Below are 13433 nucleotides of genomic sequence, written 5' to 3' on the forward strand. Positions count from 1 at the left end.
TGTGCTGTTCGTGCCAGCACTGCTTCTGCTATCTCACATTACAAACCAATTCACTTCCCTCACTTTGCACGTGTGAAGGTTAAAAAAAGTCCTACAGTGTTCAGAGAAAGAAAACCTGCCTACTTTGCTGCCTGGTAAATATCAGCTGGGAGTTTATTTTGGCTTAATTCTAGTTAAATTTTCTCAGAAGGTTGGATTTGCACCTTTAGAAATTTAAACTTGTGTGTGAAATTTGAGGCACAAAAAGCTGTAGCTTGACTTTTTTTTTGCATTTTCACTTTCTGGTGCATGTTGTAACAAAACCCAGCCATTTTGGGTGCATTTAACTAAAACAATGTGATAGAAGGAGAGAAAAGGAGGATGTTTGAATTTGAAAAGGAGGATGCACTGCTGAGGATCTCAGGAAATTGGAGATCAGTCCCTGGTTTTGCTGTAGTACTGCTGTGAGGAGTTGAGGAAAAACCACCTGTTACTTCTGCAGTTCAGCCACTCCAGCGGTAAACCATGGAGAGAAAGTTTCCCTTTAAATAACTCTAAAAGGGAAACTTTAAGAGTTTTTAAGAAAAAATAACAATTAAAGTTGTTAATTGAGTGCTCAGCCTAGCAGGGATTCCTTTCATCATCCAAATTACTGAACATAAAAGAAATAATGTTAATGAGAGCAATGGAGACTGTACTGATGGCTCCGTTTTCTTTGCCCTCCTAGAGCTGCCCGTGAAAATCGTGAAGCCCTTGCGGGATAAGATCGCCCTGTGGAAGCACCGGGGGGTCCTGGAGTGCCAGGTGTCCCGGGCCAATGCCAAGGTCAGGTGGTTCAAAAAGGACAGGGAAATTCACCCTGGTGTGAAATACGAGATCGTGAGCGAGGGCGTCTATCGCAAACTCGTCATCAACGACGCCGACTACGAGGATGAGGACACGTACACCTGTGATGCCTTCGATGACAGAACCAGTGCTAATTTCTTCGTTGAAGGTAGCAAACCTCTCTTTTTCACCCCTAGAATGCACTGGGAGGAGGATGGGCTGACTCATTTGTTGTTTACATTGGAAAGGATAGGCTGACTCACTTGTTGTTTGCTTTGGAAACACAATACTGCTTAAAAATGAATTTTAATTCATGTTATTTTTTATGAAGTCCATTGGTGTTCAATCCTTTTACACACAGGAACATGCTGAAAAATTAATGTATGGTATATTCTCCTAAGGAGAATGAGGGAATTCCCATTTCAGAGACATTTATCAAATGTATTGGATAAAGTCTGTTTTTCAGATTAATGTTGCAGCTCGTTTTATTAACATCTGCATTCCAATGAACCTTCTTTTCCATTTTATTGTATTACATATTTGATACCAGGATAGGAAGGTGACTTTAGAATTAGGACTAGGAATCAAGAGATATAGATTCACTTTCTGGCCTGTGACCAGCAATGTGTGTTTGCTTTCATACAGAATAAAAGATGTTTTAAGGCCTTTTGAGTTCATAAGTGCAGAAAAGATGTCTTGAGTGGTCAGGCTGATAATGGAAAAGCTTTCATGACTCCTAAATCCCTGCTCTCTTGTTCCATCCAGAGCAAGCCATTAATATTGTAAAAGAATTGTGTGATGAGGATGTGACTGAGCCTGAAGAAGCCAATTTTGAATGTGAGACATCCATTCCATCTGTGAAACCTGCCAAGTGGTTCCTGAAGGGAGCAGCCTTGCAGGCTGGCAGAAACATCATCATGCAGCAGGAAGGCACCATCCACAGGCTGACAATAATAAAAACAAGTGTTGATATGACAGGCACCATCCAGTTCTCCATTGGCAAATCCAAATCCACAGCGAACCTGCTCGTCAGAGGTAATGTGATTTTTTAATATATATCATGTGAATCAGAACCAAAGATCTTCCCTCTCACAGTATCTGGAAAGTAATTTGTCATAAATATTCTCTGTTCTGCGCTGGGTTCTTGGAAATGTCTATGTACCTGGAAGACGTGTTTGGTTCCCAGCTGCAAGTTGGGAGCAATGCTGGATGCACCAACTGAGCCAGAAATGTCTTAGGAAGGGATCTGATTTAAATGACTTTGGTGTCCCTGGTATTCAAATCTATCAAGCTAAAACTGGTTTCTATTTTATTTTTATTCTCTTGACTTTACCAAGGAGGACAAAACAGATGAAATTTGCCAGGAGAGTTTATTTTGTCCCGTTTATGAGCTAGACAAGTTTGATAGCTCATTTACTTAATTAATTTTGTCATTGACTTGATGCAGGACAAAGCCTTAAGGCTTTTTATCTTCTGCTGTCACCATGGTAAATCTCTTCAATCACGTCCTGAAGTCCTTGTTTTGTCTTTCATTTACTCTTACTTGAATGAAAACCTCAATTAGAGTGCAATTCAGCAAGCACAGAGCCAGAAGTGGACCTTGAATTTGGGGGTTAATACACAGTATTATCTTACAGAAATCAGCTTTCCTTATAGATCATCGTGCTGTTGTAGCTTCAAAGCACTTGAGATCTCTTAGAGACACTTGTAGCAGGACCTGAGCAGTTCACAAAACAGACAATCATATATGAAATTAATGGGCATGAAATACAGATTAAAACCTTCCTCTCCTTTAGATTGATCCATTCTTCTTCCCCACCCCTGCCTGGCAGATTACCACATCCAGATCACCAGGAAGCTGGAGGACAAGACCGTCCTGGAGCGGCACTCGGTCATCCTGTCCTGTGACTTCAGGCCTTCCCCAAAGCACGTCAAGTGGTTCAAGGGCCAAGAGCTCATTGAGCCCTCGGAGAAGTACAGAATCAAGAGGGACCAGTACTCAGCAGAGCTGAAGATCATGAAGGTGAAGCCCCAGGATGCTGGCGTGTACAAATGCAAGGCTGGCATCGCCGAGACCGAAGCCACGCTGAGCGTTGAAGGTACGAGAGGTTTGCAGCAGCAGGGCTGGCCTGGAGCTGGTCTTTATGATTCTCTGTTTCACTCAAGGTTCCTCCTCCTGAGGAGAGGTAGATTCCCACAGTTACCTCCTGATTTTATATAAATGCAGCGTCACAAGCAAACTGCTGATTCCACAATCCTGAAATCCATCTCTTGCTGGGAAGTTGGTAATGCGTGTGGGAGGGCAGCAGCTGGGTAAGGCACAAGTTAACATTTGTCAAGGCACATCATTGTCCGTTTCATACAAGGAATTAGACCTCTGGGGCTTTCACCTGTAAATATCCTTTATATTCAACTACTACAGGCCTCCAGTTCTGGTCATCTTGGCTGTGATTTTCTTTTCCTGACATCTGAGTCAGCTTCTCTATCTGCCATTGTTATACATTTGTATTGTTATACATCTGTATACATTTGTCTACAGATATATTTTATATAAAATATATTTTATATAAAAAAATAAATATTTTATATAAATATATTTTATAGCTACTATTTATATATATTTTATATATAAATAACATCTATAAAATATATTTTATAGCTATTATTATATATCTGAATGCAATTATTATTCATAGTGATGTTCTGCCCCATCTGGGCACAGAACTGTTTTTAGCCAGTTCTTCCCGTCAGGTGACACTGCAAGAAAAGATGTTCACTGTGTCACTTCTAGAAAGACTTGGAGCTGAGCTACAGAATAATTTCAAGAAGTGCAGGGAGCAGCTCTTGGTAGCAGTTTGGCTTTGCAGAGGTTCTTCATTGAATGTATTGTCAGACATTGAAATTAAATACTCAGGGCAGTGGTGATGTCAGCATCTCTGGAGGGATTGAAAAGTTTTGGGGATGTGGTTTCATGGTGACCTTGGCAGTGCTGGGGGAATGGCTGGACTCAGTCTTAGAGGTCTTTTCCAACCTGAATGATTCTGTGACTCCATTCTATCCAAACATATATATATATATATATATATAAAAAAAGAAAATGAAGTAATAGTCCCAAAACCTCTTCTGAGTTATCTCCTCCTTGACAACAGCATTCCATGAGCAGAGAAGCTGCAAGGAAAAATCTCTGCCCAAGGACGGGGAAAGAAAAGAACCAAGATCCTCTTGCTCCTTAAAGCTGAGCAAGCTGCTTAAGCTCTTTGTACATTGCCTGTGTGGCCAAAATCATTGTCTTCATTCATCTCATACTCTGTGTCCCAGTTTCCCTGGAAGCGAGGGACAATTTAGTGAAAATGTGCTTGTGTGTGCAGTGACAAGCACACAGTGATTGGAGCTCTGTGTGATGCTTAGAGTCACTGCAACATCATTTTAGAAAAAAATTGCTTATTTTTTAAATAAAACACAAACAAAACCTCCAGACTGATTTATATATAAAAAGAGAATTGAGGGTTCTAGACAATTTTAATTAGCCTTTTTAATAGTTTTTTTTTTTCTCCTGAAGCAAATGCAGAACCAAGTAAGTGAAACATGGGGACCAAAGTGTGCAGGAGACCAAAAAAAATAATCTAATAAACTCCATGAAATTCTTTGTGATAACAGCTAATTTATGATGATGGTGGTGTGTGGAAACCCAGGGCACTGGGAATATTTCTGTGTCTGCTCTGGGGTGCCCTGACCCCCAGGGCAGCACTGACTCTGACCCTCATTCATGGAGAAAGTTTCCCGCACTTCAAGACAGACTGGAACCCACAAAAGTGTGAAATAGATTACTGAGAGCAGTGTAGGTGTGTCGCTTGGTGAGAAATTGAAGGTTTGGGATTTTTAGTGTGTTGTGGATGGAAGCAAGATGGAGGGCACAGGGTGTCATCCTGGGTTTCTTCTTCATGCTGCTTCTTCCTCCTTCTCCATGGGTTTGGGTGGCATTTTGTAATTGGGCAGAAAAGTCCCCATTGCAGCTCTGTGGGATCAGTTATTGGGTTAAAAGGGAAAATAATCCAGGTGTCAGTTCTGAATTGGATAGTTTAGTCTGAAAAGACCTTGGAACGAGATTGTTGGCCATTTTGTGCCTTCTAATGAAAAGCTGCAGAACGCATGGTTGTGAGACTGTTTTCCTGATAAGAAATAATAAACACCTGAGTGTGAACATGAACTACTGTCTCAAGTGCCTTCAATCCAGACCCAGAGAAACCCACAACTGATCCCTCTTGGTTTCCCTCAGCCCGCAATGTAGAGGTCCTGAAGCACCTGCAGGACGTGGAGGTTGAGGAGGACAGCTGTGCCGTGTTCTCCTGCGAGCTGTCCCACGACGACGAGGACGTGGAGTGGTTCCTTAATGACACCCTCCTCTACACCAACAACTTCAATGACATCAAGAATGTTGGCAAGTGCTACACGCTGACCATGAAGCAGGTGAAGCCTGAGGATGCTGGCACGGTGACAATGAAGTCAGACAAGGTGTCGGAGACCGTGCGGCTGAAGGTCATAGGTGGGTCCAGATCGCGCTCCTGAATGAAAATGAGAGGTGCAAATGAGCCATTATTTACCAAATCCATGGGGATTTAGTAAGCAGGATCCAATCCTGCTTAATAGATAAAAAAGTTGAGCTGTTAAATATGGGCCATGAGGATGGTGAAGGTCTAGAGGGGAAGCCTTGAGAGGAGCAGCTGCGGTCACTTGGTTTGGTCAGCTGGAGAGACTTTGCTGTAGGCTTCAACATCTTCATGTGAGGAGAAGTGGAAGGGCAGGTACTGATCTCTTTACTCTGGTGGTCAGTGGCGGGACTTGAGGAAACAACTGGGCCTGAGTGATGGGAGGTTTAGGTTGGATATCAGAAAAAGGTTCTTCCCCCGGGGGGTGGTGGGCACTGGAAAGGCTCCTCAGGCCATGGTCGTGGTCCCAAGGCTGCCAAAGCTCCAGGAGTGTTTGGACAATGCCCTCAAGGACAGTGTGGGTTTGTTGGGGTGTCTGTGCAGGGGCAGCTGTTGGACTGGATGATCCTTGTGGGTCCCTTCCAACTCAGGATATTCTGTAATTCTGTGGTTTTTAATACATCAGTTCTGGAGCTGGATTCAATCAGCCATGAGAAGACAGTTTCCTGCTGTCCTTCATATGTCTGCAAGCTCAGTCACACAATTGAGTTTTTGTGGTTTAAGACGTTCTTGGGCACCCTCAGCAAGTGTGCAAGTGACTACCAGCTGAGTGGGGCAGGTGACATGCCTGAGGGTTGAGGTGCCGTCTGGAGGGACATGGACATGCTCAAGAACTGAGACCATGTGAATCTCTTGAGGTTCAACAAGGTCACTGTGAGGTGCTGCACCTGGGTGAGGGCAGCCCCTTGTGTCAACACAATCTTTGGATGAGGAGATTTGGAGCAGGATGAAGAAATTGGTCGTGATGGAGGGTTATAGTGGTTTAGGTTCTGCATTGCTATCAGCAATATTGCCAAGGGTTTATCAATGCCTCTAAAGATTTGACAGCAACTGAGTGTCCCAAACACCCTGGTTGTTCTTTTTTGCCTTTTGACCTCCAGAGAAACCTGCTGTCTTCATGAAAGCCTTGGATGATGTTTTCGGTGAGGAGCGAGGAGTGATCAAATTGGAATGTGAGGTCTCCAAGGAGAAGGTCAAACCTGTTTGGAAAAAGGATGGTGTGAAGATCACTTCTAGCAAGAAGTATGAGGAGATACAGTCTGGGAAGACCCTGTGCCTCCTTATCCATGACCTGGAAAAGGCAGATGCAGGGTTGTACACCTGTGACATCGGCACTGATGTGGCCAAATCAAAGGTCAGCGTTCAGGGTAAGTGTTACAGACAGTGACCTCTCAAGGGGTGTTAAAAATATGGGTGGGCTTGGTCTCTTGGGCTCTCACCTGTTCCTGAACAAATCTCACGCAATATTGTGATGTCTGAGCAATCCCTGTTAATTTTGGTGTAAGTATATCTGGGATTTCTAAGTGAAAATCAGGTGTCAGGAATGTAGTGACAATATTTCCTTCCTGAACATCCCTAAAGTGCAGAAATCCTCCCAAAAAAGCAAAAATTTCTCAAAATAAAAATCCGAATTAACAAAAAAAAATTCACCCAAGCAGCCTGTTTCTGTTTTGAGTTATTGTAGGAACACAAAAGCAGGACCATATCTGCTGAGGAACCCGGCTGTTCAGCCTGTCCTCTAACCCTTGTGTCAGCCTGAAGGACAAAGAATTGTTCATGACTTCCAAACTCATAATATTAATGAGAAAAAAATTGATTTTGTCTGGTTTGAACATCAGGAGTAACAAGTCAAAAAACTGAAACATCTTATTTTTCCTATCATGGAGGGGAACCTCACCCATTGTCCCAGAGGCTTCTTTTCTGACAGCTTTTCTCTTCTCTAACTCATTAAATCTTGAATCTTCTCCACTGAGTTGTTCTTCATTCAGTCCTTCCTGTGCACAGCCAGGAGATTCACATTTCTCTTTTTGTACAACTTTGAGATGATTCTGAGCCTGAAAAATCCTTCCCATGTCCCAGCCATCTGTGAGGAATACAGTGGTATCCTGCCAATCTAGCAGATAAACCTGTCTTATGAGTTAAAAACTCCTTTACTCTACTCATATCTATCATAAAAGCATTTTTAACTTGTATTAATGCAATTTTCATTCTCCAGAACTGAACATTGGTATCACCAAGAGGCTCAAGAACACTGAAATCCAGGAGGGAGAAGATTGCACTTTTGAGTGCATTTTGTCCCATGAAAGCATTGATGACTTCAACTGGACCCTGAATGGGAGAAAAGTGGAAAGTGGGGGGAGGTTTAAAGCCTCCAATGCAGGTCGGAAATACACACTGAGTATCAAAAATGTCACTCCTGGGGACACTGGGGAAGTCATCTTCACTGCCCGGGGTCTCTCCTCCAAGGCTTCCCTGCTTGTGAAAGGTAATGGGATCAGAAAAGTCCTGGGTGTATTTTCATAAGATTTGTCAGCAAACACTTGTTATAGTCTGAATCAGCAGCAACCTTCCCTGTGAGCCTTGAAGAGCTGAGATTTTCCCTTAAAAATAAAATCTCCTTTCCCTTTATTGTGAGCCTTGAAGAGCGGAGATATTCCCTTAAAATAATTTCCTTTCCCTTTCTTGTGAGCCTTGAAGAACTGAGATTTTTCCCTTAAAACCAAGTGAAATATTGAAGCTTTTAATGGATATTTGAGAACTGACTACACTAGGTTGTGTGTACAGATAGTTACAGCCCAGATTGTGTGTCAGAGATAATCACCCAAGGCTCCCAGGTGATCAGTGGAGAGAAGAAATTAGTAATTTTCAGACATGGTTCATAATCTGCACTTAGTAATTTTCCATGGAATCAGGAAATTCCAGAATGGTTTGGGTTGGAAGGAACCTTCCATTATTTTATTCCAACCTTGCACAGGGTGCCCAGAGCAGCTGTGGCTGCTCCTGGATCCCTGGAAGTGTCCAAGGGCAGGTTGGATGGGGCTTGGAGCAACCTGAATAGTGCAAAGTGTCCCTGCACATGGCAGGGGCTGGCACTGGGTGATCTTTGAGATCCCTTCCAATCCAAACCATTCTGGGATTCTATGATTTGAATTGCAAAAAACCCCAACCATATAGAAATGATTTTCATTCAAAGATCTTTTTTTTTTTTTAATCTCTGCAGAAAAACCTACTGAGGTTACCAAACAGCTGGAGAATAAAACATCCCCAGCAGGGCAGGACATCAGCCTGAGCTGTGAGCTGTCCAAAGCTGATGTGACCATCAGGTGGTACAAGGATGGCAAAGCCATCAGGAAAAGCCAGAAGTACGACCTGCAGCAGGAGGGGACACGGGCCACTCTCATCATCCGAGACTCCACGGTCAAGGACAGTGGGGAGTACACCTGTGAGACTGAGACCTCCAAAACTACAGCCAGGGTCACAGTGCAAGGTCAGCTGAAGGGTGCAGAGGGGCTGGCAGGCTCCGAGGTTGGGTGTAAATGTCTGCAATCATAGATTTCTTCTCCTCCATCTCCCTGGACACGATCGATTTTTAGGTTTTTTTTAAAAAAATCATTGATTAAAAGCTTAAAAAATTAGATTTGAAAAACCATATTTTGGATGCTGAACAATCTTATGGGCTCTGTAACAAGCCAATCAAAACTGGCAATTTGAATTATTCTATTTTGAATATGAGTGATGAAAGCTGTCTGCAGGAGGAGACCTCACCAGTCCATGGACCATGGCATTAAACTTTCCTGGAGATATTTCACCTGGTATATCCTGTGACAGGAAGGGGACCTGGTGATCTTAGAATCCCTCCATCTGATGGGATGAGAGGGAATGGTCTCAAGTTTTCGATTGGATGTAAGAAGAAATTCCTTCATGGAAAGGGGGGTCAGGCGTTGGAAGAGGATTCCCAGGGAAATGGTGGAGTCACCACTAAAGGGGTGATTAAAAAGAAGTGTAGATGTGGTTATTTGGAATATGGTTTGATTAAGTTAATAGGTGGACTTGCTCTTAAGGTCTTTTTCAGCCTAAATGATTCTGTGATTTTTTTTTTTTTTTTTTGATGATTCTATGAGTTGGAGCAGATGATTCTGGATGCTCAGGATTAGTTTGGGTGACAAACCTGTCTCGGTCCTTTTTTAAAATTATTTCTTTTTCCTTCCAGAAAAACCTAATTATTTTGTCAAGGAACTCTCAGACCTGAAAGTGGACGAGAGTGGAACTGCAGTTTTTGTGTGCCAGAGTGAGAGAGCTGCATCCTCTGTGGTCTGGAGGAAAGGCATCGCCGAGCTCAGGGCTGGCAGGAAATACGAGATGACACAGAAAGGACAGGTCCTCCAGCTGACCATCAAGAACCTGGAGAAAAGTGACAGTGACACTTACAGCTGTGACATTGGGGATGCCCAGTCCAGAGCCAAGCTAACTGTGCAAGGTATGGATGAGAGGAACGTGATTTACATCTCTTTATTGCCATGAGAAACGTGCACAGGCAGAGCTGTAAATTTCTGGTTCTGTCTCGCTCAGGATGGCAGGAACATGTGGCCAAAAATATGGGAATATAGAGCAGTTGGAAGCAATTACACCTGGAGTATTTTGGGTGTGATTTAAAGGTTCATGTGAGGGGAGAGATTGATGTTCCTGTGTGAACATAAAAAACATGCAGAGCAGTTTGAAGCAATTACACCTGGAGTGTTTTGGGTGTGATTTAAATTCCCCCCCAAAGGCTCATGTGAGGGGAGAGATTGGTATTCCTGTGTGAACATAAAAGAGATGTGATTCACAGTGCCTGCTATTGGATGAGGGAAAATTATCCTGCCTTCATGGTTTTCTCCATATCCCTTGAGTCTTCTTCCCAGGCATGGTTCCTAAAAGGAGGTGGAAAAATAAAATGGTCCATGGAATAATGGAATGGGTTGGGTTGGAATGGACCTTAAAGATCATCCAGTTCCACCTTCCACTATCCCAGGCTGCTCCGAGCCCTGTCCAGCCTGGCCCTGGACACTTCCAGGGATTCAGGGGCAGCCACAGCTTCCCAGGGTCTCCCCACCCTTACAGGGAAGAATTCTTCCCAATATCCCTCCTAACCCTGCCCTCTGGAGAAATGATTCAAGAATGATCAGATGGAGGTGCAGCAGCAGTGTCCACTTACTAATTATTGTAGCTTTCAACACAATAGAGTAAACTCAGACTCCTCCTCTGATAATCTACTACAGCATCCTCAAGGAGCAAAGAAATGTGTTTAATCCCCATCATAATCTCAGACTCCTACCTGTCTGAATCCACTCTGAGTTTTTTAACAGCAGCATTTCTGAATGGAAAAAGCACTTCTCTGTCACGAACATCAAAGTAAAACATCTCTGTGCTGGTTTTATAAGTAGGAGGAACATCAGAGATATTTTTGTATACAGTGCTAACCTTATTTTATATATATTTATAGTGAGGTTCATCTTTGTATGTCTGTTTATATTTATATATTTATTTTTAGTTAGGGATGCATCTATCTATAGGAGGAGGTTTTCAGGGCAGATGTTTTGGGGTTTTTTAGCCAAATCCACACTCAGACATTTTCTCCATTTCCCACTGTGTTAGGGGTTGGGCTGAACTCAAAGAAGGTGTGGGATCAGTGGTCCTGTCCCATGGAAAGGGAGTTATTTTTGCTGTAGAAAACCAGCCAGGTTGTCAAGGGAGAGATCATTTCTTGGTGACTTTTAGAGCGCAGTAATGCTGTCAGAGACTCCAAACTTTCCGGGGATTTAATCAGGAGAAAATTTACAGCCCTGGATTTGCATTGTCCTGGCTACTTGTTCTGCTTTATGTTTTCTGGTGCTTTAAAGTTGTCTTTGCCCTATTTTGGTGTGTGTCCTGTATATATTATCTTCCTGTGAGTGGGTTTTGTGGTCAATATTGGGGGAATTCTGTTTCAATCTTCCCCGTCATGAACGGGAAATCTTAGGAGCTTCCCCACGTCGATTTTCACGCCAGAAACCGAAGATTGCAGTAATTGATGTATTTATGTTCCTTTCAGGCCAGAAAGTGCTAATAACAGAAGACCTGGAGGATGTCACTGTGTTAGAAGGAGAATCTGCCATGTTCAAGTGCAGAATCTCTCCCGTAGACTGTAGCAGAGTGCAGTGGTTTTTGGATAAAACCCCACTCCATACCAATGAACTTAATGAGATCCAGTCCCAGCCTGGTGGATATCACCTGCTGACGCTGAGAAAGCTGTCCCTGAAGGACTCGGGGGTCATTACATTTGAAGCTGGTGATAAGAAAACATCTGCCAGTTTGGTTGTTAAAGGTAAATCCATCATCACAACTGCAGGAGAGGAAATGATGAGTGGAAATAAGCGGGGTTGATGTGCGTAGGTGGAAAAAATAAGGAGCAAAAATGCTACAAATTTAGCACCATCGTTGTATATCTGTGCATTTTCAAGAATAACGTTAATTATATAATGAAATTATGGCTGGAGGATGAACTCTTTGTAATCCTAGACAACTCTTGGAGTGTTCATTTGATTTAGATGGGAATGTTATAATGCTGTGATGATACAGTGGATGCCCCATTCAGTTTTCCTCAATCTGATTAGGTGATAACTCATGAGGAGAAATCAATTAATTCAATGAAAAAACAAAAAGAGCAACCAGTAAGTTTTAAATTCAGTTTTCATTGTTTGAAAGGAAACATTGCATGTGTGTTCTCTGCTATTCATTGTTGACAATGGATTGTTTTCTCTGGAGAAGTTAAACTGACGTAAAACTGCAGTGTTTGGTAGCAAAGATAAATGAATGAAATGAATGGCAGACAGCCCAAGAATGTGGGATTGGAGAGGTGTTTCCTGACTGGAAATATAAATACTTCTTTTGGCCCAGATATTAAACACACAGTCTCCACTGTGTCAGATCATATTTTTTTTTTTTCAGAATAAGCTCATTTATTTTGAAGAAATTTTCTTTTTACAAAAATTGAAAATTTGCCCAAATTTTGCTAAGCTGCAGAAACGCAAATGGATTTCTTTTTCTTGAGGGAAAATGAAAGGTTTTATTTGCAAAAGGCTAATTATTTATGTTCTTCAGCAGGAATGTTTTCTTCTCAGTTTCTCCCAGACATCATTTAACAGTTAAACAATACTTTAGAACATCACTGGTGCCTTCCTGAGGGCTTTATAGTCAGAAACACCAAATTATTTATTACTAACGCTGACCTATGACTTTCATACAAGCAATCCTGGATCCAAATCACACATATTACTTGTGATCTGAGAATCCACACCTCTTCTGAACCATGATAGATGGGGGTTTTTTGTATGAATTTGGAGAAGCCCTGTGTCTCCACAAAGGAGCTGGTTGATGCTGAAGTCACTGAGGGAGGGGATGTGAGCCTTCAGTGTGAAGCCTCCAGATCAGACAGCCCTGAGAAAGTGGTGCAAAGATGGGAAAAGCCTTAGGAATTCTTCCAAATGTAACATCAGGCAGTCAGGGCTTGAAGCCAAGGTTGTCATTCACAGGGCAGGAGAAAGAGACAGTGACAGATGTGAGTGTGAGGCGGGAGCAGCCAAAAGTGGTGCAATTATTAATGTCAAGGGTAAGAACTTTTGGGGTGATTTTGGTCCTAACACTGAGCCCAGAGTGATTAATTGGAATTAAAAACATGAAACTACACTGAGAAGCAACCTTGTGGTGCGCACTGAGGTGTTCTCATCAAGTCATCTGGAACAGGAGGCAGAGAGGTGGCAGAATGTGAAACAGGAGAATCCTTCATTTAAGGAGCTTTAGTGCCTCTGAGAATCATGGAATTCTAGAATGCTTCGGGTTGGAAGGTACATTATAGATCATCTCATTCCAAACCCCAAAAAGAGAGCAGCAGGAGCACACCCCAGGCTGAGAGGTGATCCCTAGAAAGGATGGGTCACTCCTGGAGCTGTCCCCAGTGATGGCTCTCCCCAAGGAGGGAGCTCACAGCCCCACATTTGTCTGTGCAATTGCTTTAGGCAGTCAGGTTTATTCAGAGCAATGCAATCAAAGAGCATCAGTGGGCAGGAGGTGCTCTCCTGCTTGATAGGACATAGGGAGATGGTTTAAAGTAAAAAAGGGTTAATT

At 42.7% G+C, this 13433-nt stretch overlaps 1 protein-coding gene across 1 annotated transcript in view; it reads left to right on the plus strand.

Annotated features, from left to right (window-relative positions):
• Positions 1–13433, plus strand: part of OBSCN (obscurin, cytoskeletal calmodulin and titin-interacting RhoGEF) — a 182697-nt gene that overhangs the window by 45669 nt on the left and 123595 nt on the right. The window contains 12 exon segments of the mRNA XM_054273678.1: positions 707–973; positions 1570–1839; positions 2637–2903; positions 5081–5347; positions 6392–6658; positions 7507–7776; positions 8512–8778; positions 9502–9768; positions 11362–11634; positions 12075–12076; positions 12653–12751; positions 12753–12918. Coding sequence (XP_054129653.1) covers positions 707–973; positions 1570–1839; positions 2637–2903; positions 5081–5347; positions 6392–6658; positions 7507–7776; positions 8512–8778; positions 9502–9768; positions 11362–11634; positions 12075–12076; positions 12653–12751; positions 12753–12918 — 2682 coding nt within the window.

Source organism: Melozone crissalis, unplaced genomic scaffold (assembly GCF_028551555.1).
Source record: "Melozone crissalis strain CALT ecotype California unplaced genomic scaffold, PUWL_Pcris_2 ptg000016l_1, whole genome shotgun sequence".
Lineage (NCBI taxonomy): Eukaryota > Metazoa > Chordata > Aves > Passeriformes > Passerellidae > Melozone > Melozone crissalis.